General features: G+C 42.0%; 1 protein-coding gene across 3 annotated transcripts in view; it reads right to left on the bottom strand.

Annotated features, from left to right (window-relative positions):
• hps4 (HPS4 biogenesis of lysosomal organelles complex 3 subunit 2) overlaps positions 1-22,238 on the bottom strand; it is a 55,548-nt gene extending 33,310 nt beyond the window's left edge. Inside the window, exons 1-5 of one of the 3 annotated variants that reach the window (XR_007249978.1) lie at positions 21,909-22,238; positions 9,764-9,854; positions 9,161-9,272; positions 955-1,098; positions 728-835 (exon numbers count right to left, since the gene is read on the bottom strand). Coding sequence is in view for 2 of the 3 variants with exons in the window: in XM_048556344.2 (XP_048412301.1) it covers positions 728-835; positions 955-1,098; positions 9,161-9,272; positions 9,764-9,834 (435 nt within the window). In the remaining variant the exon portion in view is untranslated. The remainder of the gene's footprint in view (positions 1-727; positions 836-954; positions 1,099-9,160; positions 9,273-9,763; positions 9,855-21,908) is intronic. The other 2 variants (XM_048556344.2, XM_048556345.2) reach the window with 2 other exon arrangements.
• Positions 22,239-22,499: the final 261 nt, after the last annotated feature.

Raw genomic sequence — 22,499 nt, 5'->3', positions numbered from 1 at the left:
ATACAGAGGATAGTGTTTGCATGGAATGAGCTGCCAGAGATGGTGGTGGAGGCTGGTACAATTACAACATTTGAAAGGCATCTGGATGGGTAGACGAATAGGAAGGGTTCAGAGGGATATGGGCCAAATGTTGGCAAATACGACTCGATTAATTTAGGCTATCTGGTCAGCATGGACAAGTGGGGTCTAAGGGTCGGTTTCCATGGTGCATATCTCCATGACTCCTTAACAACAAGTTGCAAACACAATTTTATTCATCACTGGCTATGACCTTGATGAATGCTTGGACCTACTTTGATCAGATCAATAATGGTGGTGTCAAGTTTTTACAGTCACCAAATAAGCACAAGGTCATGAATAGCACAAACAAACACAAGGTCCAATCAAACTAAAGGGTGATGATATTTAATAAGATGGCCATCCAGGAATATAAGAATTACATGACTGAATGATCAGCTCAAGATATAGTCAACGCAGGGAGCTAAGTAAAAAAATTAGTAGCTTGTAATAAAAAAGACATTGCAGGAGAAACTCAGCACCTGTGCAGAAAAAGCAAAACAGTAAGTCAATGTTTCGGGTCTAGTGACCACTCTTCAGTTCTGCAAAGCAATTGCAAAGCATTAGAGATAATGGGAACTGCAGATGCTGGAGAATCCAGGATAACAAAGTGTGGAGCTGGATGAACACAGCAGGCCAAGCAGCATCTCAGGAGCACAAAAGCATTTACCTGGTATACATGCTTACTGGCTCCATTGTAAAATGTAAAGATGCCTATAAGTTGATCCAGAAATCGCTTACAGCTCACATCAGGGACTTCTATAGCACATCCAAGAGCCTATAACAGAACAGAGTAAATCTCTTTCAAAAATAATTACAGCCAGCAAGGGCTCAAAAGCTGCATTGTCTTAATTAATAGATATTCATCCCTCTGATGTTAAGAGCATTTATACATACCCAGAGATACTCCCCATCCAACCGGATAGCAAACTTCAGCTTTCGCAGGTGGATTAAACTGGGCGGCGATCCAGAAATTTCACTGATGCAGCAAACTACACCAGCTATCTGCCCACACAACAATTCCTGTTGGTCAACAGTAGTCTGTTAAAGAAAAGTTGATAGGATTTAGAGAACCAGTCGAAAGAGACAGGGAAAAAGATGGAGCTAAATTGGAAAGAAAACTTTACAGTCGACTTTTATTTGTGAATGAAATGTTGCATATTACCTGAATGCACTTTTAAATTTAAACAAGGGACTCCTGCTGCTAAATTTGCGAAGGCACAGTCAAAGCTAAGCCACATAGTTTGGGAGGCCAACTTCCACTTGGTATGGTTTTGGTTGATTTCAGCTAGGTAGCTAATGGAGTGCCAGGACAGAATAGAATCCTACAGTGTGAAAAGAAGCCATTCAGCCCATTGAGTCTGCACCAACCAACCAAACAGCACTCAACCAGACCCAACACCCCGTACTCCACCCCGTAACTCTGCATTTACCATTTCTAATCTACCTAACCTGCATGTCCCTGGACACTTTGGGGAAATTTCAGCATGGCCAATCCACCCAGCCTGCACATTTTTGGACTGTTTAATGAAACTGGAGCACACAGAGGAGACCCATGCAGATATGAGGAGAACATGTAAACTCCACACAGACAGTCACCCAAGCCTAGAATCGAACCCAGGTCCCTGGCACTGTGTGGCAGCAGAAATAATCAGAGTCACCGTACAGCCCAATAGGCCCCAATAACAGACCTCTGGGATTTGAAAATCAACTGCATTCTGAATCCTGCTCACCAGTAAGTCAGATGTTAAAATGCAGATGACAGACACAACAGCATTAGTCTCTTTCCAGCTGATAAACGTGAAAAACTCACAATCAACGACAATGAGACAACAGTATCTTTTGTCGTCACAGCACTATGCCTGCTCATTGACATACCCCTAGCCAAAGAAACAACTGCCACATTACTGGATGCAGCAGAAACGCTGTCTCCGAACAGCTCCTTCAGCAAGGACAACATACTCAGACTACTGGACCTATGCCTCGCCACACACTTCACCCTTAACGGCCAAATATACAAATAAATCAATGGCACGCCAATGGGGGTCACCCATCTTGGGGCTTATTGCAGGGGCAGTCATGCAAAGACTGGAATGCACTGCCCTCCCCCGCATACAGCCAAAATTGTGGATTCGATACGTGAACGTCATGTTTGTCATCATTAAATGTACTATGTTAGAAGAGACACATCATCTCATCAACAACATTTTCACTAGGATCAAATTTAATGAGAGAAGAGGAAGACAATAATCAACTTCTGTTTCTAGACATCAGGACAGAATGAATGACCAATGGGGAGTTCCAAACCATAGCTTATAGGAAGGCAACCTACACTGACCAAATCCTCAATTTCCACAGCAATCACCCCAATGTTTACAAGCAAAGCGGTGTAGGGACACTATTCAAACAGGCCACAACTCACTGCAACATGCCAGAACTACACAGGAAGGAGGAAGAGCACCTAAACAAAGCCTTCGCTCACAACCGATATCCAACAACTTTGTCCGCAGTTGCCTACTAGATAGACAATGCCAAGAGGACACAGTATGCCCCAATACACTGGTCACACTACCTTATATCAAGAACATATCAGAACTGACAATGAGACTCCTGCGACCACTAGAAATCATGGCAGCACACAAACCAACATCCACTCTACAACAAACACTCACAAGGAACAAAGACCCCATACCAACGACATGCAGGAGCAACACAGTTTAAAAAATACATTGCAGTGACTGCAACAAACATTATAAAATCGGCCTGAGCAGAAGGAAACTAGCCATCAAGATACTCTAACACCAGCTAGCAGCAAAACGACACGAAGAACTTTCCCTCATCTCAGTGCACTCAGACAACAAGGACCATCAATTTAACTGAGGCAATGTGATCATCGTAGCTCAAGCCAACCAAAGATACACACAGGAATTCCTATACAGGGCTTGTTTTCAACCTGTAATGTAATCAATAAACGTGTGGAATTAGACCCAATATACAAAACCATGCTCAGAACAGAACTGGAAATGACATGACCTTTGTATGATCTGGGCTGTTAAGTTGGGTTAAGCGGAGTAGAACAACATCACTTCAATCACAGCTAGACAGATAATTTTACCTAGTATGGACACAAAACGTCTAAAAGAGAACCATCCAGCACATTCTCCACATGTCTGCGTGGGTTTCCTCCAGGTGCTCTGGTTTCCTCCCACAGTCCAAAGATGTGCAGGCTAGGTGGGTCGGCCATGCTAAATTGCCCGTAGTGCTCAGGGGTGAGTGAGTTATAGGAGGATGGGTCTGGGTGGGATTCTTCAAGGGGCAGTGTGGACTTGTTGGGCCGAAAGGCCTGTTTCCACACCGTAGGGAATCTAATCTAATCTAATCTAAAACAGTCGCTCAGATCAAACATTACCCTGTATGCAATAGCACCTTGAGGAGAAGTCAGCTACTAATAGAACATGGAACACAGAACACAGAACATTACAGCACAGTACAGGCCCTTTGGCCCTCGATGTTATGCCGACTTGTGAAACCAAACTGAAGTGCATCAAAGGCAAACAAAAAACTGATGGTTTAAAAAAAAACTGAAACAGGACCTTCAACCCTCCTAAATTTAGCTGGTAATCAGGTGAAAGTTTTTATTCATTTGTTCACAGGATGCAAGCATTGTTGGCTAGGCCAGCATCTATTGCACACCTCTAATTGTCCTTGGGAAGATGGTGGAAAACTGCATTCTGCAGGCCTTTGGGATGGAGGTACATCCAAAGCCCTGTTAAGGGGCAAGTCTAGGATTTTGATGCAGCAACTGTAAATGAATGGTGACAGAATTCCAAGTCAGGATGGTGAGTGGCTTGGAGGGGAACTTGGTGGTGTTCCTAAGTATCTGCTGCTGTGGTTCCTCCAGGTGACAGAGGTCTCAAGTGTGAAAGGTGCTGTTAAATAAACCTTGATGAGTTGCTGCAGTGCATCTTGTGAATGATACAGAACACCGCTACTGTGTATTGGTGGTGGAGGGAGGAGTAGTGAAGGTTTCAAGGGACTGCGTCATTCTGAAAGACTTCAGAAGTGTTGTTGGAGTTGCACTCATTCAAGCAAGTGGAGAATATTCCATCACATCCCTGACTTGTGCCTTGTGAATAAGGAGTAGGGAAGCATGTTGTTCACCACTCATATGGTCACAGCATTTATGCGGCTGCTCCAGTTCAGTTTCAGTCCCAGGATGCTCATGTTCAGAAAATTCAGCAAATGCTATTGGCAAGGAGCATTAAGGGAAGATCAGATTTTCACTTGGCTGAGATGGTCATTGCCTACAATTGTGTGGTGTGAATGTTACTTGCTATTTATCAGCCCAAACCTGGATGTTGTCCAGATTTTGCTGCATAGGTATGTAGGCTGCTTCTGTACCTGAAGTTGAGAATGTTGCTGAATGATAGTCTTATGATGGAGGCATGGTCATTTATTGGTCCTGGGATACTACCCTGAGGGACTCCTTCAATGATGCCCTGGGCTGGGTGCTTGACCTCCAACAAACCGAACCGTCTGGCAGAGTTTTCCCACAATTCCTATTGACTCCTGTTTTGCCAAGGTTTCTTAATGACAGAGTTGGTCAAATATTGCCTTGATATCAACTGTAGCAACCTCATCTCACCTCTGGCACTCACCTCTTTTGACTATGATTGGGCCAAAGCTGTTGAGGTCAGCAGCCCTTGTCAAACCCAAACTGTCAATCAGCCAGTTATTGCTGAAAAAATGCCACTTGATAGCATTGTCAACAATCTATTCCACCCCTTTGCTAATGACTGAAGGTACAGTACTGATGGTAGTTGGCGAGGTTGGGTTTGTCTTGCTTTTTGTGCAGAACATACCTGGGCAATTTTACACATTGCCAGTTGGAAGCTAGTGTTGGAGCTATACTGAAATGACTTGGTCAAGGCACGGCAAGTTCTGAAGCACAAGTTTTTAGTACAACAGACAGAAAAACAGAAACACAAAACAAAGATGTGGTGGATGCGGGTACAGTTACAACATTTAAAGGACATTCAGATAAGCACATGAATAAGGAAGGTTTGGAGGGATATGGGCCCAGCGCTGGCAGGTGGGACTGGTTTAGATTGGGATCATGGTCAGTATGGACTGGTTGCACCAAAGGGTCTATCTCTGTGCTGTATGACTGTAACTTTATAACTTATCAGGGCACATAGTGTGCGCAGTATTAAGCAAATTTAGCTATTTTTTGATATCACGTGATGCTGTGGACCTCCGAAGAACAAAATGAACAAAAGAGAAGTGCAGCACAGGAACAGGCCCTTAGGCCTACAAGCCTATCACGCCCTAACTAAACTGAAAAAAAGAAACCTGCCTTCATTCAGTCCATATCCCTCTGTTCCCTCCCTATTCATGTAATCATCTAGATGCCTCTTAAATATCGCGAACGTGCCTCCTTCCACCACTTCTTCCAGCAGTGCGTTCCGGGCTCCTAGCACTCTCTGCGTGAGAAAACTTCCCTCACACATCTCCCTTAAACTTTCCCCCTCTCAGCTTGAATCTATGCCCCCTTGCAAATGAAACTTCAACCCTGGGATAAAGCCTCTGACTATCCACCCCATCTATGCCTCTCATAATTTTGTAGACCTCTATCAAGTCTCACCTCAGCTGCTGTCTTTCCAATGAAAACAATCATAGGCTTTTTTACCTTTCCTAATAGCCAATGCCCTCGAGGCCGGGCTATATCCTGGTGAACCTGCTCTGTACTCTCTCCAAAGCTTCCACGACCAAAACTGTACACAATACTCGAAATGCAGCCTAACAAGGGTTTTATATAGCTACAACATGGTTTGCCAACTCTTGTACTCCATGCCCTGGCCGATGAAGGCAAGCATGCCATATGCTTCTTAATCACTTTGGTCACCTGTGTTTTCAGTTTTCAGGAACTGTGGATCTGCACACTCAGATTCATCTGTATGTTAATATTCCTAAGGCTTCTGCCATTTACAGTGTAATTCATACCTAAGTTTGATCCTCCAAAATGCATCATCTCGCATTTATTTAGATTAAACTCCTTCTGCCATTTCTGTGGCCAAGTTGCCAATCTATCTATATCCTGTTGTATCCTTTCACTATCTTTGGCACTATCAGCAACTTTACTGATCTTCATGTCATCTGTAAACTTACTAATCAGACCACCCACATTTTCCTCTAGAACATTTAAATACTAAAAACAGAGGACCTCAGGCTGATCCAAATGGAACACTACTAGTTACCAGGCCCCATTCTGAAAAATGCCTTCCACTGCTACCCTCTGCCTTCTATAACTAAGCCAGTTTTGTATCCATCTAGCCAGCTCCCACCCCCATCCCATGTGACTTTAGTTTTTGTACCAATGTGCCATGTGGGACTTTATCAAATGCCTTACTAAAGTCCATATAAACTACATCTACAGCCCTTCCCTCATCAACTATCTTTGTCACCTCTTCAAAAAATTCAATCAGGTTGGGGAGACATGACCTTTCCCATGCAAAATCATGCTGCCTGTCACCAACTAGTCCATTTTCTTTCAAACGTGCATATATCTTGTCCCTCAGTATCTTCACCAAGGGCTTCCCCACAAGAGATGTCATGCTCACCGGCTTATAATTTTCTGGATTATTCTTGTTTCCCTTCTTAAATAAGAGAAAACCACTGACTAATCTCTGGTCCTCTTGATCCTCACCTATGGTCAACAAGGATGTGAAGATATCTGCTAATGCCCCAGCTATTTCTTCGCTGGCATCTTGCAGCAACCAGGGATAGATCTCATCTGGTCCTGGGGGCTTGTCTACCTTAATGCAATTTAGGATACCCAAAACTTCCTCTTTCAAATCGATGGACATTTCCCTAGAGTATTCAGACAGTCATCCCTGACCTCAACATCAGTCAGGTCTTTCTCCTGGGTGGAAACCAATATAAAGTACTTATTAAGGGTCTCTCCCACTTCCTGGGGCTCCACGCATAACTTCCCTCCTTCGTCCTCAAGAGGGCCTGCTCTTTACCTTGTTATCCTCCTTCTTCAAATATATGCACTAAAAGCCTCGGGATTCTCCTTGACCCTGTTTGCTTCGAAGAGTTCATGGCTCCTTTTAGCCTATTCCTTCCTAATTTCTCTATACTCCTCAAGGGCTTTATCAGTTTGTAGCTGCCTAGAACTATTGTCTGCTTCCTTTTATTCCTCTGACTAAGCTTACAATTTCCCTTGTCATCCGTGGTTCCTGAAACCTGAAATTCCCATCCTTCAGTTGTGCGGGTCATGCACATCCTGTACTTTAAATCAATAGGTCTTTAAAAGTCTCCCACATGCCAGGTGGAGATTTGCCCTCAAATGGCTGCTTCCAATCCACATTCCAAGTTCCTCTCTTAATTTGGACGTAATTGGCCCTTGCCCAATTAAGCACCCTCACCCGAGGGCCACTTTTGTCCTGGTTTGTGACTACTCGAAATCTTATGGAGTTAATGGTCACTAAGCCCAAGATGCTTTGCTATTGAAACAGCAATGGCCTGTCCTGGCTCATTCCCTAATACCCAAGTCTAGTATGACCTCCTCTCTAGTTGGATTGTCAACGAACTGTCTCAAAAATATCCTCCTGGGCACAACTAGCAAAGTGCTCTCTCTCTGAGCCCCTGGCTCTAAGGGAGTCCCAGTCAATAAGAGGAAAGTTGAAGTCACCCACCACAACTACCCTTTTGGTATCTGACGTTGTCTCTGCTCCTCTGTCTCCCGTGGGCTGTTGGGAGGTCTATAGCATAGAACGGAATATCCTTCATTGTCACTTGTACTTGTATAGGAGTACAGTCAAAAGTTTTTACAATTAAGAACAATAAGAGCAGCTCAGCATGTGGTACCAGGCCCAAATTCAGGAACTGTCTCACGTTTCTCCAGCCACCAGTTCACTCCTCACCGGCACTCAGCAGCAACCTGGAATGTCGCGTTGTACCGGGATTTCTACCTCGGCCCCTTCATCCCTCCAAGACTCGGCTCCCTGTCACTCCAGGGACGTGGCCTCTCCGTCGCTCCAGGGATGCGGCCTCTCCATCACCACCTTGGGCTGCCCGCTCCCTTCACACACCATCAGCCGCCTGCCTTCTCCCACTATCTTCGGGCTGCCTGCTCTCACTCGTGACGCCGGCTCACGCTCGCTTCCTGTGTGATTCCCCCCACCCCACCCCCACCTGCTGCTGCGGGGCTTTTCCCCACGCTGCTCTGGGGCTCACTGCTCGCTGTGTTCCGGCACATGGGAGCTCGCTGCTCTGGACTTGCTGTCGGCCCCGCTGCCGAGGGGAGAGAAAGAGGGGACAGGAAAGCAGGAGAAAAGGAAAAAGGAGGATAAAGAACAGGTGGAGCACAGGATCTCTGACAGGAGCATCCAACTCTGCCACCATCTTGCTAAGGACTCGCAACAAGAAAACCCTCAGCATTGTGCTTTCACCCTTCCTATTCCTGAGTTCTACCCATAATGTCTCAATGCAAGCTCTCTCGGTGTCCTCCCTCACTGCAGCTGTGATGTGATCCCTAATCAGCAATGCAACTCCCCCCTCTCCGTTTGTTCCTTTTCTCTCCTGTCTAAGACAGTGGCATCCTGGAATGTTAAGCTGCCAATCCTGTCCCTCCTTTAGCCATGACTCTGTAATGGCAATAACATCCTAATTCCATGCAGTAATCCATGCTCTTAGTTCATCTGTCTCACCTGTTATACCTCTTGCATTGAAGTAAATACATTCCAGGCCCTCTGAGCCCTGTGACATCCCTCTGCCGCATATCTCAGTCTCTCTTTTGTCCCCAGTCCTTGCACTTACTGACCTGTTGTTCCGGTTCCCACACCCTCTGCCACAATAGTTTAAACCCTCCTAAAGAGCTCTAGCAAACCTCCTGCCCAGGATATTGATATGCCTCCAGTTCAGGTGCAACCTGTCCTTCTTATACAGGGCCAATCTTCTCCAGAAGGCATCCCAATGATCCATATATCTAAAGCCCTCCCTCCTACACCAGCTGACATTACTACTCTGGCAGTCCTGAATCTTAGCTCCCTACCTAATTCCCTGAATTGCTCTCTCAGGGCCTCTTCCTTCTTCCTACCTTTCTCATTTGTGCCAATGTAGACAATGACTTCCGTCTGTTTTCTGTCACTTTACGTTGGGATAGTTGATCTCCATCAGCACGGCAGTTCATTAACAAAGTACTGCAGACACTGAAAATAAATTGAGCATCACATGTGACTGCCCATGGTGTATGCCCACACGGAGATTGTATGAGGATGATGCTGGTTACAGCTGAAAAGGTATGGCCGTCGCTTTTGGTTGCTACCCTGCCCAATGTTGAGGAATACAGGTCAACTTAAGTGTGTCTTTGTGTACGGAACGGTAATGCAGCATAATCTGACATCTTCAGCGCAATTGGGAAGATCTTTAGAAATAAAAAATAATCTAACACAGCAAGGTTCTCACTCTGAACTGTAACTCAGTAACCCTTTCTAGAAAGTGCAACATTCACAGAGTTACCTTCGTCATCCAGGATAAATTCAGAAGGCATTTCATAAAACAAATAAAACATGAAGATGCTGAAATGTATTGTTGCTTAGCCCACAAATTAAGTTAATGTAATTATATTGACACAGGAATCCTGGCTTATCCCTTTTCCCTTCCAAAAGAAATAAACTATCACTTTAATTTTGTGTCTCACCTGTGAAGGGAAAAAATAACAGATACCAGCTCTTGTTGGATCCTCCTCTTCTTTAACTTTTGACGTATCATAAAGAAAGAAATAATTGCACCTATTGTAAAGGAACAGTAAATGAGAAAGATTAGAGGGACAAAACACACCTGTTGATACCAATTAACTTGCATCTCCCTAGTGACATTAAGTCAGAGATGACCCTGAAACTGGTTTCACAAATAACTAGTTATGGAAGCAGACATAAGTATGTGCTTAGTCTATGTGGTGTATCACTAGACGCAGGAAGGCCTTAAAGTAATGTTAAACACTGTAACAGCATTCAATTCAGAAAGGTCCTCCCACAAGTTTGTAAAGCACACATGGGATTTAGCTTCCTTCCCTCAATTTACATGTTGTGGTAATTTAATACTGGAGGGAAGTAATGTTTGTGCTAGTGAAAGAAACACTTCCAGTTTCAAACACACAGTGTCAACACCAAGTAATCCCAGGTGAAACATAGCACAGCTGGATACAGAGAACTGCCTGTATTTGCTCTGGAAATCAGCACAGGGACACATCCTTCAGCCATCTTTCAAACTGTTAGAGTAAGACTGTTATTACTTTTGGTTCTAGTAGTGTAATTTATGCCTGTTAAGAACTGGATTGAGACTGACCAATGATCTTCGTGCAGGTTATTTTAAAAAGACGCGAGATGCACATTTTCAGCTGGGCTGGATCTGAAGCCAGGACATGTGATGCTATGGTGAAACTTTCTTCCTCCATTGTGGATTTATTAATTAATTTAAGCCTTGATGTTGGTTGCACAAGATTATGAATTTTTTTAAAAATGTCATAATTGTACCAACCTCCACCACTTCCTCTGGCAGCTCATTCTAGACACGCACCACCCTCTGCATGAAGAAGTTGACTCTGAGTTCCCTTTTATATCTTTCCCTTCTCACCCTAAATCTATACCCAAGAGTTTTGGGCTCCCCCACCGTGGGGAAAAGACCTTGGCTATTCACCCTATCCATGCCCCTCATGATTTTATAGACCTCTATAAAGGTCACCCCTCAGCTTCTGATACTCCAGGGAAAATAGCCCCAGTCTATTCAGCCTCTCCCTATAGCTTGAACCCTCCAGCACAGGCAACATCCTCATGAATCTTTTCGAACCCCTCCTAGTTTCACAACATCCTTCCTATAGCAGGGAGACCATAACTGTAGAATTTTAATTCGGGTATTAGTAGGGGAGGAAAAGTGGCACATATTGAGCAAACAACAATTTTGCTCTCCAAACATTGAAAGTAAATGCGATCATTGGTTACAGAATTGATAGGGTTATTTTGTATGAGAGCTCCATTTTTTTTGAAAGAGAAACTTAACCCTCTTCTTCTGAAAGCAGTTATTTGGATATAATTTCCAAGAGCAGCCCATGAAATTAAAATTCCATTTTTGACTTCTTTCCTTATATATTCCAGTAATTGCACAGAATTTTAACTGGGGATTTTATTAAATCTGGCAATCAGTAATAACTTGCTTGGAATAAAGTGCACTGACATTGAACAAAAACAAAAAAATGTCTTTTAAGCCTCAGTGTGAGAGAAAATAACTTGTATAGCACAACTAACAACTACAAAAAAAATAACAAAGTAGGGCAGGAAAACAGCTAAAATAAAAGCATTTATGGATGCTGGAGAAGCTCAGCAAGTCTGGCAGCATCTGTACAGAAAGCAACAGAGTTAACATTCCAAGTGCAATATGACGCTACAAAGAGTTTTTCCAGCATTTTCTGCTTTTATACATAAAATGTTGAGCACTATAAATAGTTGTGCCCTTTCCAAAGAACATATTTATATCGTAAAGTGGAAATGGTTTTCTCACACATTTATCAAATGTACCAAATAGACTAAATGCTAGCATCCTGATAGACTTATATTTATATCATGCTGCTTATAGTGATTACAAAGTGCTTTACAGGCAATTGAGTACTTTGAAGCATTAGCCATTGTTGTAATATTTGAAATGTGCCAGCAAAGTTGTACACAGCAAGCTCCCACAGACACCTATTTTATAATGACCAGACATTCTATTTTTGTTTCCATTTATTGAGAAATAACTGTTGGCTGGGACACTAGGGAAAGAATCAGATTAAGAGAAAAATCAGGCAAGTTTCCCACTCCTAGAGTTTCCATCCTAGTGGGTCACACTAGAGACTGCATATTTTACAGCAAAACAAAAACCCTCAGCATTCCCAGAGAAGCTAGCTACATCTGCCACTGCATACATCCAGCCTACAATCTGCACTAAACTCTGGTCTTTCCCCTCAGCCACAAGATGTCCTGTTGCTTACTTCTGTGGACCTAATGACCATGGGAGGAGTAAGCACCTTCAACTCACCATACTTCAATTAGGATCTTAGAAAGTAGTACAACCACTTTAAAAAGCACACCGTCTATTATGAGATCACAACATCCTAAAGCTAATGACTGGTCATAGTCTTTCAGCGTGTAATAAAGCTCATGATTCCACAACCTACCATAACAAGTCATCTTATTTGTCACTGTTGACAGAATATTTAACTGTCTCCTATCTGCACTTTCATCTTGTGTAAGAAGTGCTGATCAGCTCAAAAGACAAAAAGGAATTTTCAATGATTGACAATACCATCAATGACTGTACATAGGTACTTTGTCCTTTAGCAAACATTTATATATATCAAAAAAATGTAAGCCAAAGAAACTGTGATTGAAACTACCAATGAAAAAATATTCCTTGGTACAACTCCGACATTTTCACACAAAAAGAGGTTAAAATAATGAGCAGTGTTGAAGTCAGTGGACTAGTAGTCTATGAAATGCCTTGGAATACTTTTCTGATTTTAAGGGCGCTACATAAATGCAAGTTGTTATTGAATGTATAAACAATTGCACTGTCTTAAGAGTTAACTGGGTAGCACAATGGGAAGACTGCAAAGGTACTGCTGGAAAGATCAGTTACCAGACAAATGACCTTCAGAAGCCTGTGATCATAATCAATGTGGAGAAGATTGAGGAAAACAACAAGATGTTTGTTGGAAAACAGAATGGTATGAGAATATTCCACAGTCTTCCAAGCACCACAAAATATGTGACATACTGCCCAAGAAGTGAATGGCTAGGTTATTTATGATAAAGGAGACAAGTAAAGGGCATTTTATATCTCTTCTGTATAGAAACGTCTTACCATAACAAACAAGTCATTGTACATTTTTAAATGTGCGGTCGCTCTCCCTGGTGGGCAGCAAACGCATAGCACACAGAAATGTTAAATGCAGTTTTAGGGATAAAGGCCGAGTCCACCACAACTATTTAAAGCAGGCTGGAAAATGGCGCTCCTGGAAGCCTCCTCTTCGCAAGACTCAAAATATTCAGTTGGTAAGTGGAGTATCTTGCACAGCTAAGTGTACCCCAGGCTCACTCTCTAGTTTATTCCAAGCTAAGTTGCTTTTACATTACCCCTGGGCTTGCTAGAATGACTGACTCATTCATTGAAACTGCAACCAGTCAATTTCAGATGAGCCAAAATTCTGGCTGTTTCAAAGTTGATAGCTATTCTCACTAGCAGAATAGGAAGTCTAATAAAATGATGCCCGTAATAAGCTAAAACTTCAGAAAATTCAGATTCATTCAGCTGCAGCATGCTTGTCATACCAATTAATTTAGGTGGAATTAGGCCATATTACAGCATGAAGAAAAGCAATCCTTTGAAATCAAAATCTTCCTGGGAAATTTGGGGTGGCACAGTGGCTCAGTGGTGAGCACTGCTAACTCACAGTGCAAGGGGACCTATGCTCGATCCTGTATGCAGGCAACTGTCTGTGTGGAGTTTGCACGTTCTCCTAGTGTCTGCGTGGCAAGATGGAGATGGAACCCACACTTGCTAATGCTGCCACGCTAGTTCAAACAGGCCATGCTGAGAACAAGCAGAAGCAGGGGGTGAGGAAAACCATGGCAATGATGAGACTCTTCTCTCACTTGTGGTAGGACGGCACAGAAATTCTAGTACAGCCAGCTAGGAAAACTTATGCTGAGATGGATGACACCATTGGCATTGCAGGACAGAACTGACAGAAGGATCATAGCCTCAACACTTTTTGTACTAAGGAGGTTTGTCCAACTGAAGAATGACTGCCAATTCTCCCAGCTAAAAGGTGCAAAGTCTACAGAAATGCTACAGAATTTCACACTGCAGACCCAAAAAGATGGAAAAGATAACATGTTTGGCTGCATTGATGACATGGTAGATTATGCCTGCTCATCCACAGGCAGCATACTATACTAACTTCTAACACTTGTCAACGTCTTCTAGTGCACAAAGTCAGACCATTGTAAGGTGCAAACTAACAAACTAAATTAAATACAGTTTTTCACATACTCACTGCATTTTCATTTGGGATTTTCACAAAGGGTGCATTTGTAGTCAAATGCTTTTCTGCAAGCTCCCTCCAAAATGTACATCATTCTGACTATATCACTATTCCTTCACCGTGGCTGGTTCAGAATCTGGGAATTCCCTTCCCCACAGTGCCGTAAGTATCCTCACACCACAATGACTACAGCAGTTCAAAAAGGCTGCTCACCACACACTTCTCCAGGGCATTTAGGGAGAGGCAATAACTGCCAGCCTAGCCAATGATATTAACATCCTTTGGACATTTTTCTTTTTCAAAAATCAGTTTGCATTGGGCTTTGAAGCTCCACTTAATAGGAATTTGTAGGTGGATCCCTGCAATTTGATTTATCGTGATTTTGTCGAAGGTGGAGCCTCAAGCAGCCAACAGCAACCTGTTGACCAAGGCCAGTCCTTGGTAAAAGTCAATCTAGTTTTCCTGGAATAGAAGAAGAGGCAAGAGAGAAAGAAGAGATTGAAAGGATTGGTTAATGGGATGGTAAATGGCTCAGGTGGTGCATTTACACCAGTAACTGGCCTGTCTCTGGAATATTGAGTTTTGGAATGCGTATTGCCAATGCAGGAGACAAAATGGCCATCATGATCCATTTGTGGGCGAGTGCAACAATAACCAACAGGAAGAGAGTTCTGAAGTCACCATCTGTAAGTGTTTTTCTGTAAGTGGACTTGAAAACACACATGGTACACATTGATACAATGCAGCAATTAAACAGTTATTGTAAGCTGATAAAATGTATAAGTAAAAGAATGAACCTGAGTGGGAGGACAAATTAGCATATGATAATTAATAGTGAAATAACATTTTGAAATGAATGCAAACATGATTTGGATGGGTACATGAATAGGAAAGGTTTGGAGGGATATGAGCTAGGAGCAGGCAGGTGGGACTAGTTTAGTCTGGGATTATGTTCGGTATGGACTGGTTGGACCATGCCGTATGACTCTACGATGCAATGAGTTTCATTTTAACTTGTACATTTCCTTAAATACGCCAGCATGTTTAACAACTAAATATTGAAATAGATGCATTATTAAAATGTGCCAATTTGTTTATATATTTCATAAGCTTCCATATTGCATTCCAGAAGAGAAATTATCAACAGCATTAATTCATATAAGACCTGATTTTAAGTAAAATGCAACAGCAGTTGTCAGAATGATAGTCAATGATTAATATGCACGTGAACTCTACCGATTTCTGACTCTAGTTTGGTGCCCGCATGCAAGCCGCTCTATCTAGCAGCACTGTTAGTCACACAAATGCAGTTGTACATTTGGTGCAATTCCTTGTTTTGTTTGCCTCTTAACACCTTCGCAGCCCTCAGCCTGGTCTCTCTGCGACTCCTGACAGGTCCTGGCCCGGTCTCTCGGCAGCACATGGTGGGTCTCGGCCTGGACTCCTGGTGGCTCTCGGCAGTTCGTGGCGGTGCCTTGGCTCGGCGTGCGAGTGGATCCCGCCCAGGCATGTTCTCGAGGCACCGGGGGAGATCAGAGACGCGGCAGTTTCAGCAGCAGTGACAGTATTTGCGATGGTAGTGAGAATAGGCAGCAGAGTGAGATAAGCAGAGGGCTCAAAGACCATTGGGCTTTTAACTTACTCCTATATTTTCCTAGTTTAAACTGCAAAAGACTTTAATGTAAACTATTACCTATTTCTTTATTTTTCTACTTATTCTATAAGTAATGCTTAACTTCTTAACTCTGTTTCTCTTACTACTTTGTACCCAAGCTTATTTTCTGTACCTTGGTATCTAAGATGGCACCATGTATGGAATCATTATACACTTTATGCTGTTCTCTGGTACTCCTGATCTTAAGTACATGCAACAATTAAATCTAAAATCTAAATCTAAGTTCACTCCGAAATTGTTGCTAAATGTTATAAACTTTAGACGTTAAAAACTACCAACCCTAGCACCATCACCAAGTACACATCTCAGCAATGTAGTGGGAAGTTCACTAATAATTAGCCTGAACATTGCTGACCTAATGTTCCAACAAAAATTAGTTTAAAAGTCCCTTCTCTTGATCATAACTCTGTGCTCCTACTAAGATTGAGACGATAGGATCAGGTTAATCTGTCATGCCTCCCCAGTCACATAAACTTCGAATAATTGCTGTCTACATTCACAAAGCAGGGATTTGGAGATGGCTGCTTTTTGGTACTATCTTACTAATCATGATTTATCACCTTGCGAAACGCAAAAGAAACTCTTAGAATTTACAGGAAAACACCTCTTCTTACAGTTGATGATTTGAGCCCTCCAGTTTGGACTCAATACAGACTAGTTGTGTAATCCCTCTTATAGGAAGGGATTAAGAGGGACATGGGCCAAACGTTGGCCAACAGGGCTAGATTTATATAGAACATCCGGTCGGCATGGACGAGTTGGACTGAAGGGTCTGTTTCCAAGCTGTATAACTCTATAATAGTAAGATCATTGTACACTAACATAGCTTGTGCAAATTAATACTTAATACTCTCTCGCAGAATCATTTAAAGTGCTTTCCACACTGTAACGTTGAAAGACATAACTACACAACATGTAAGAATAGCCATGCAAAAACAACAAATTTGTCAAATTTCAACAGCGCATGTGAGGCTACCCCGAGAAAGGGAGGAGGAGGAGGAGGAGAGAAATTCCACAGGTCATGGATTTAGACCTTTCTTTAAGACTCTAGGATCAACTGGAAACCTTAATTTTAATACTGTTTTAATAGAAAAAAGGGAGTTCAGGAACAATACAAAGCATTGTGACAAGTAAATTTCTAGGACACGGAGTGAGAAACAGTGCGATGAGTGTAACATGTTACATTGATATTATAGAGCTCCCTCCAGTGGAGATCCTGACTTTGACTGTTGTAAACAAGGCAGTGCTAAATGTCTACAGAAGCAGAATATACCATATTTTTCTTTGCCATCTTATGTTTTAAAATCCTCATCTGTTTTCAAATCCCTTCAGGGGCCACTGCCCTCCCCATTTTCAGAACATGCTCTAGCTTTACAACCATAAAGTCGCTCCTCCAATTCTGATCTCTTAAACATTTCCGATTTTCATCTCTCTACATTTGGCAGCCATGCATTCAGCTGCCTAGGCCCTAAATCTGGAATTCCTTCACTAAACCTTGCCACAGTCATTTAAACTTAACATTTTGATCTTTATAAGCCTTAGTCACCTGTTTGTGAGGTCGTCGAGGCATACAGCTCAGAAACAAACCCTTTGGTCCAACTTGTTCATGCTGACTAGATATCCTTTCGAAATTTAGTCCCCTTTGCCAACATTTGGCGCAACCTAGTCATATACCCAACAAGACACCTTTTAATTGTACCAGCCTCCATCACTCATATCTCCTTGATATCTTAGTGTCGAATTTTGTTTCATGATTCTCTGCGAAGTGTTTTGGGATGCTGTACAAAGTTAAAGATATTATGTAAATGTGAATTGGTGTTGTCGGCAGGGTACCATTGTATAACAGGAAGCATCCATTATCTTACAGGCAATGAGTAGACAAAACACGGAGTCTGTCTGACAGACCTGTGACTCCAAATCTGTAATGGGCACAGAATGAAAATTCTCACCCCGCTTTCATACAATTTTGTGTGTACAAGCTCCTATTTGTTCACAGATTAATTCATCCCAGGTGACACTCAAAAGGCTGCCAAATATGGCATCTACACTGCAATGTGAATGGCATGGATCATGAAACATCAGGAGCCAAACAGACCAATGTACATCTAAGATACAAATAACAAGAACATAGGAAGGTAAAAGAAACGAAAACTAACTTGCTTTTTCTCTTTTAGTCTCATTGAATCAAATATTCTAACACTTATTAGTGGTCCTAGCACAATTGGGCTGCTATAAAATTTGACCAGTTAACCTTAACAGTCAAGAGTTTTGTAATGAAAACACTGCCCATTATTTTAATGCATAGTGACGAAGATTTACAAGAGTCCCTGAGTAGATTTAAATGTCATTCCGTGTGCCGTAGTGATTCTGTGACAAATTCTGGTCTGTGTGATTTCAACTTGATTTTTTTTGAAAGGAATAGAAGAAGAAAATGGAAGTGATTGTCAATCTTTTGACTTCACTGGGTCAAAAACTCAGAACTATTTTTCTAAGTGAGAATATCTTCACCACATAGACCACAACAAATCCAGAAAGCAACTCAACACTTGTTGCTTTTGCATGGAGAATCAGGGATGGACAATAAATACTTGGCAGGCATAAATGCCGAGATCCCACGACTTTTGTTTTATAAATAAAGCAAGTCAGCAGCTGACTTGTTTCCAATTTTGCATTCAGTTACTTCTTCATCAACTAATCAATTTGGACAATCATGTTGCAGCACTTTCTAAGCCAGAATGACATTTGTTCAGTGCAGAGGGAGTGCTACATTGTTGGTAAATTCCATCTCTTTAATGTGACATTAAACTGAGGCCCCTCCATCTGCTCTCCTAGATGGATACATAAAATCCCTACCCACTATTTTAAAATAGCCAAGGAGTTCTCCTGGCCAATATTTACCCCTTGAATAACATTGCAAAAAACAGATTATCTAGTCATTATCTCATGACTTTTGTTTTGGCATGTTGAATGCAAAATGACTTCTGCTTTTCTTACATTACAGCAGCGACTATGCTTCTAAAGTATATTATTGGCAGCAAATCAATTTAGATATACTAATGCAAACAAATGGCTCTATATAAATGCACATTTCTTTTTTGCTTTCTAAAATATTAATCAGCACCTGTGGAACTAATTGAAGGAGTGTAATTCATATGAAATGTTATCTATCTAATGTTATCCGAGATTACAAAGGGATCTTGATCAATTGGGCCAAGGAGTGGCAGATGGAAATTAATTTAGATAAACGTGAGGTGTTGTATTTGGGTAAGATGAACAAGGGCAGGACTTACATGATTAATCGTAGGGCCCTGGGGAGTGTTGTAGAATAGACAGATCTAGGGATTCAGGCACATAGTTCATTGAAAGTTGCATTACAGGTAGACACAGTGGAAAAGAAGGCATTTGGCATGCTTGCCTTTATTGCTCAGATCATTGACTAGAGGAGTTGGGACATTAAGTTGTGACTGTACAGAATTTTGGTGAGGAACACTTTTGGAGTACTGTGTATAGTTCTGGTCACCCTTCTATAAGAAGGATATTATAATTTTGAAATAGTGCAGAAGAGATTTACAAGGATGTTACCGGAGGGTTTGAGTTAGAAGAACAGGCTGGATAGTCTGGGGCTTTTTCCCTGGAGCACAGGAGGTTGAGGGGTGACCTTACAGAGGTTTATTAAATCATGGGGACATTGTTAATGTGAATAGGAAAGGCCTTTTCCCAGGATAGGGGAGTTCAAAAGTAGAGGGCATAATATTAAGGTGAGAGGAGAAAGGTTTAAAAAGGGACCAAAGGACCAACTTTTTCACACAGAGGGTGGTTCATGTATGGAATGAACTGCCAGAGGAAGTGATAGATGCAGATACAGTTACAAGATTTAGAAAGACATTTGGTCAAGTACATGAATAGGAAAGGTTTAGAGGCATATAGGACAAATGCAGGCAGATGGGACTAGTTTAGTTTGGGAAACTTGGTCAGCATGGACAAGTTGGACCAAAGAGTCTGTTTCCGTACTGTATGACTCTATTTCTCTCTCTGGCGAATCTTGTCTGGCCTGTTGAATATTTCATTTACATTTCACATTTTCAACATCTATAGTACGCTGCTTTTCCTTAATATGACACTTCCTGTTATTTAAGAAGTCTTGATGATAAAGACCATTACACTTCAGTTCCACTCAAAATCATAAGGCGGCTATGATAGCTAACTTTTAAAAACACCAGGATCAAAATAAACTCCCAGCAAGCAACCAGCACAGTGTCAGTGATAGCACATCAAAAAACATATGGTATTATGCAGATGTGCACACTACAGGTATGAATTTAAACTTAGGATAGTTACAAACATTTTTATATCCTACCCATGGCAGTGTCAATGTTATTGCATTAATACAATTCATGCATACACAACATGGTCAAAACATCAATTACTGGCTTTTATACGTCATGGACCAAAGAAATTGACAAAGAATGGGTGATAACTCACTGTCCAACTGCAGGACTGAGCAACTTGGGATGGTGAAGCAAAGGTAGAATGATCAACTAATTATGTTGACATTACCTGTGTTGATATTCCAGAGAGGTAATGGCCTAGCGGTATTATCGCTGGATTATTAATCCAGAGATCCAGATCACTTTCTGGGGATGTGGGTTTGAATCCTGCCAGGACAAATGGTGGAATTTGAATGCAATAAATATCTGGAACTAACAAGTCTAATGACATCCCACAAATCAATTGTGGGAAAAAAAATGTCCTTTAGGGAAGGAAACTACCATCCTTACCTCATCTGGCCTACATGTGACTCTAGACCCATTGCAATATGGTTGACTCTTAACTGCCCTATGGACAATTAGGATGAGAAATAAATGCTGACTAAGTCAGCAACATCTTCATCCCGTGAATGAATTTTAAAAAATATTACCTGCTACTGGGAATCAATGGCATCTGCTATTACTTGTTTAATATTATTATTGTCACATATTGAGATGCAGTGAAAAGTATTGCTTTGCGAGCTATCCAGGCAAATCATACCTTACACATGTACATCAGGGTAAAAGAAGAAGCATGCAGAAGATAGTATTACAGCTACAGAGAAGATGCAGAGAAAGATCAACTGTAATATATGTGAAGTCTATTCAAAAGTCTGATAACAGCAGTGAAGAAGTTGTTTTTTTGAAGTGAAATGCAGAGAAAAACAGCCTCGAAGAACTTACAATGCATAGGAACTTCAAATCCAAACAGCCCAGTGGTGCATTACTGAAAAAGACTCCCCAAGAACATCAGTTACAAGCATGATGCAAATACAATTAGAACACCTCATGGGAATAGAAGTCATGACATCATCTTACATGTAGTGTGTCTACATTGACCACAAAGTGGGAAGGGCTCTTCTCCCAGTGCATATCACTTCCTCAACAATGGTTATCCTTTAGAGTACAAAGAATTTGTTTTCTCCTATCTGGGTCCTAAGTTCCCAAACTTCCTCCTTGAACCTCACCATCACTCTTTCCTTTTTTAAGATGCCTCTCATAAATATGATGTGGAGGTCCCAGTGTAGGATTGGGGTGGGTAAGGTCAGAAGCCAGATTACACCAGGTTATAGTCCAACAGGTTAGTTGAAATCACAAGCTTTCACAGCATTGCCCCTTCATCAGGTGACAAAAGGGGCAACTTTGAAAGCTTGTGATTTCAAATAAACTACTTGGACCATAACTTAGTATCGTCTGACTTCTGACCTTACAAACATGCTCTTTGACTAAGTTCACAACATAGCACAAGTCAAGAGCATTACTCTGAACATGCATTTTTTCGGGGGGGGGGGCGGGCGGGAACAGTGTGCCATGTCAAAGGTGCAACATAAATACACTTGTTGTTGTGGATATTTCAAAGAATTAACCCAGTTCGAACCCTTTATAATATTTTGCGAATCTAAAAGACACAGCAATAACTGGGAGTCAGATTGAAACTGGCAGCAAACAGATGACTGCAGAAGTAAGAGAGAGCTATGGAATGCTTGCCATCCCTGAGCAAACAGGACAATGAATAACCTTAATAGTTGCGAATCCAAATACCTTCGGTTAAAGCAAAGCTTACCATGTTGTGGCTTTCGGTTCTGTATCAGCGGCGGTGGCCATTTACTCCCCAGGGCTTCCTCCTAGTTTTAAAGGCGCCGGGATTCCATGGAATTTCAGGACAAAGAACAAGGCTACATACGACTGGTCATGCACTCATCTCCTTACAGGAGGCGTCACAACTCTGAATGGAGACCAGAGGAGCAATGAGAAAGACCTCCTCACGGCTATGTGGAGACTTCTTCCTGCTCGCGTCGCTTGCTGTTTTGCGTTGCAGTGCTAATTTAATATATTCAGTCGTCTGCTCCCTCCCAGACACACCTTCCAGAGGGCTGCTCCTTTGCTGGTTGGCAGCTCGGTGACACCCACGACTTGGTTGACCTAACCTCCCCGCAGCCGAGAGGAAGGAGAGAGGTGGATCTTCAAACCAGTGAACCGGGATGTTTCCAAAAAGCGCTGCTAACCAGTCAAACTCCAATGTTTGTTTAAATAAAAACCGAAAGAACTGCGGATGCCGTAAATCAGCAATGTTTTGTTTGTTTGTTTTCTTCGTATCCCACTTTACAGAACTGAATTGCTTACGTGCCTTTGCAGGATTTAAAAAAAATTTATA

The sequence above is a fragment of the Stegostoma tigrinum genome, chromosome 26 (genome assembly GCF_030684315.1).
Source record: "Stegostoma tigrinum isolate sSteTig4 chromosome 26, sSteTig4.hap1, whole genome shotgun sequence".
Lineage (NCBI taxonomy): Eukaryota > Metazoa > Chordata > Chondrichthyes > Orectolobiformes > Stegostomatidae > Stegostoma > Stegostoma tigrinum.
This window is presented reverse-complemented; position numbering and strand designations above follow the sequence as displayed.